This window comes from Etheostoma cragini, chromosome 4 (assembly GCF_013103735.1).
Source record: "Etheostoma cragini isolate CJK2018 chromosome 4, CSU_Ecrag_1.0, whole genome shotgun sequence".
Taxonomy (NCBI): domain Eukaryota; kingdom Metazoa; phylum Chordata; class Actinopteri; order Perciformes; family Percidae; genus Etheostoma; species Etheostoma cragini.
This window is the reverse complement of record NC_048410.1, coordinates 15,236,934-15,238,755: the sequence shown is the minus strand read 5'-3', so window position 1 is coordinate 15,238,755 and position 1,822 is coordinate 15,236,934. Positions and strand designations below refer to the sequence as shown.

The 1,822-nt window shown below is 37.9% G+C and overlaps 1 protein-coding gene across 1 annotated transcript in view; it reads right to left on the bottom strand.

The window, feature by feature from the left end:
* LOC117943424 (myosin heavy chain, fast skeletal muscle-like) overlaps positions 1 to 1,822 on the bottom strand; it is an 11,293-nt gene that overhangs the window by 5,514 nt on the left and 3,957 nt on the right. The window contains exons 15-22 of the mRNA XM_034869538.1: positions 1,735 to 1,822; positions 1,494 to 1,564; positions 1,266 to 1,353; positions 1,064 to 1,181; positions 785 to 908; positions 548 to 684; positions 148 to 403; positions 5 to 55 (exon numbers count right to left, since the gene is read on the bottom strand). Of these exons, the coding sequence (XP_034725429.1) occupies positions 5 to 55; positions 148 to 403; positions 548 to 684; positions 785 to 908; positions 1,064 to 1,181; positions 1,266 to 1,353; positions 1,494 to 1,564; positions 1,735 to 1,822 (933 nt within the window). The remainder of the gene's footprint in view (positions 1 to 4; positions 56 to 147; positions 404 to 547; positions 685 to 784; positions 909 to 1,063; positions 1,182 to 1,265; positions 1,354 to 1,493; positions 1,565 to 1,734) is intronic.

Genomic DNA, 1,822 nt, shown 5'->3' with positions numbered 1-1,822 from the left:
TTGCTTTAATGAGCCCCTCACACCTTTCCTCCGCATCGCTGAGGTTTTCACCCTCCTAGATTTGCAGTGGCATACAGTAAAAATGATATTGAGTTATTTGTAAAAATAAATAAAAGGTAGCTAATTGTCTTGTTCTATTTAACTTACAGACTGAATTTGCAGCATCAAGTCATTCTTCTCCTGCAGCAGAGAAACCATCTTCTCCTCCAGTTCTTTCTTCTTAGCCAGAGCCTTTGTCAGATCTTCTTTCATCTTTCCAAAGTCTTCTTTCATTTGGGCCATCTCTTTTTCAGTCTCTGCACTCTTCAGCAGAGGCTTAATCTTGAAGTACAGCTTCATCCATGGCCAGGTTTTGACATTCATGAATGAGCGTATGTTATACTGGATGGAGTAAATGGCCTCCCTTGGTAAAACAAATAAACAGATTCATTTAGATTCTTCAAGCTGTATTAACAGGAAAGATGGAGTTTTTTCAAGTAAATGTTTGGCAGGAAAACTACACATGTGCAGTTGCCCTTTGTTTTATAAAGCTAACTATCTAATGTACCTTCGCGCCATCATCTTGACGAACTCTCTCCTCATGAGGAAACCTCTGCAGAGAGCCTGAGTCATTGTGACCAGTTTTGCAAGTTTATCATCTCTCATCTCCTCCAGAACTCCCAGCAGACCGGCTTTGAAGAACACCTACAACAAAGTGTTACTTAAAATGATGGATATGCTTACTTGCAGTTTCATTGTTGGCAGTTTAAAACACACACACACACGCATCAGACAAACAGTTTACCTTTGTGTGTCCAAATTTATACTGAGTTTTGTCAATATCAATAGAACCCAAGAGTTTCTCTGAGGCCTTTTTGTTGTCGATGAATTGTCCCTCAGGAATGACACTGGCATTCAAAACTTTGTATCTGATTGGAGGGAAATTAATAATTCAATGAATAATTCATTTTATTGATCATATATGTAATCATAATATTGTCAAAAAGTAGTTACACTCAATCAGATCTTGCACAGAACAGAATCAACAAATCTGGACTAAGAGCTACAGAAAGAGCTAGTGTACCTCTGCTTGAAGTCACCGTAGAGGATTCTGCTGGGGAAACCTTTCCTACAGATCCTGATACCTTCCAGCACACCGTTACACCTCAGCTGGTGGATGACCAGGAAGTTCTCCATGAGACCTTAAAGACATGGAAAGTTCAGTCTTGTTTTGCATAATTACAGTAGTGTTTAAATGCAGAAATTAATACTGATATTAGGCTTACCAGGAGTCTTTGATTCATTTGGAATCAAACAACGTACAAAATGAGGGTGAGTGGACCTTAAGTTGGTCATCAACTTGCCCAAATTCTCCTGAAATATGGAAACATTCAAGTTTTTACCTAATGAAAATTGACTAGGCTTATTTCTGTGAATGCTCAGGATTTAAGAATTTATTTGTGTACATCTTGTATGTATTCTTATGTAATAATTTTATAATTTATGATACTTACCCTGAAAAGAGCTGATACTGTCTGAAAAGACCCACCCTTTTTCTTGCCAGCTTTTTTCCCAGCACCCTCAGCTGTATCATGGAGATTACATTTGAATTATGAACTTTGACAAATATAGACCATTTTAATTAAACTGCATTCATATACAGTATGTAAGCTACAAATCGACCAGTGTATTTAAGATGTAATGAAAACACTTGAAAACGCTTTTAACTTGTGTTCTTTAAAATATTATCCTTACCTTCTGTTGCGGCATGTGATGCATAGAGGTGAGCCAACAGTTTGACTGCAGACTTCTGGTAGAGCTGAACCACTGAGTCGTTCAGGGG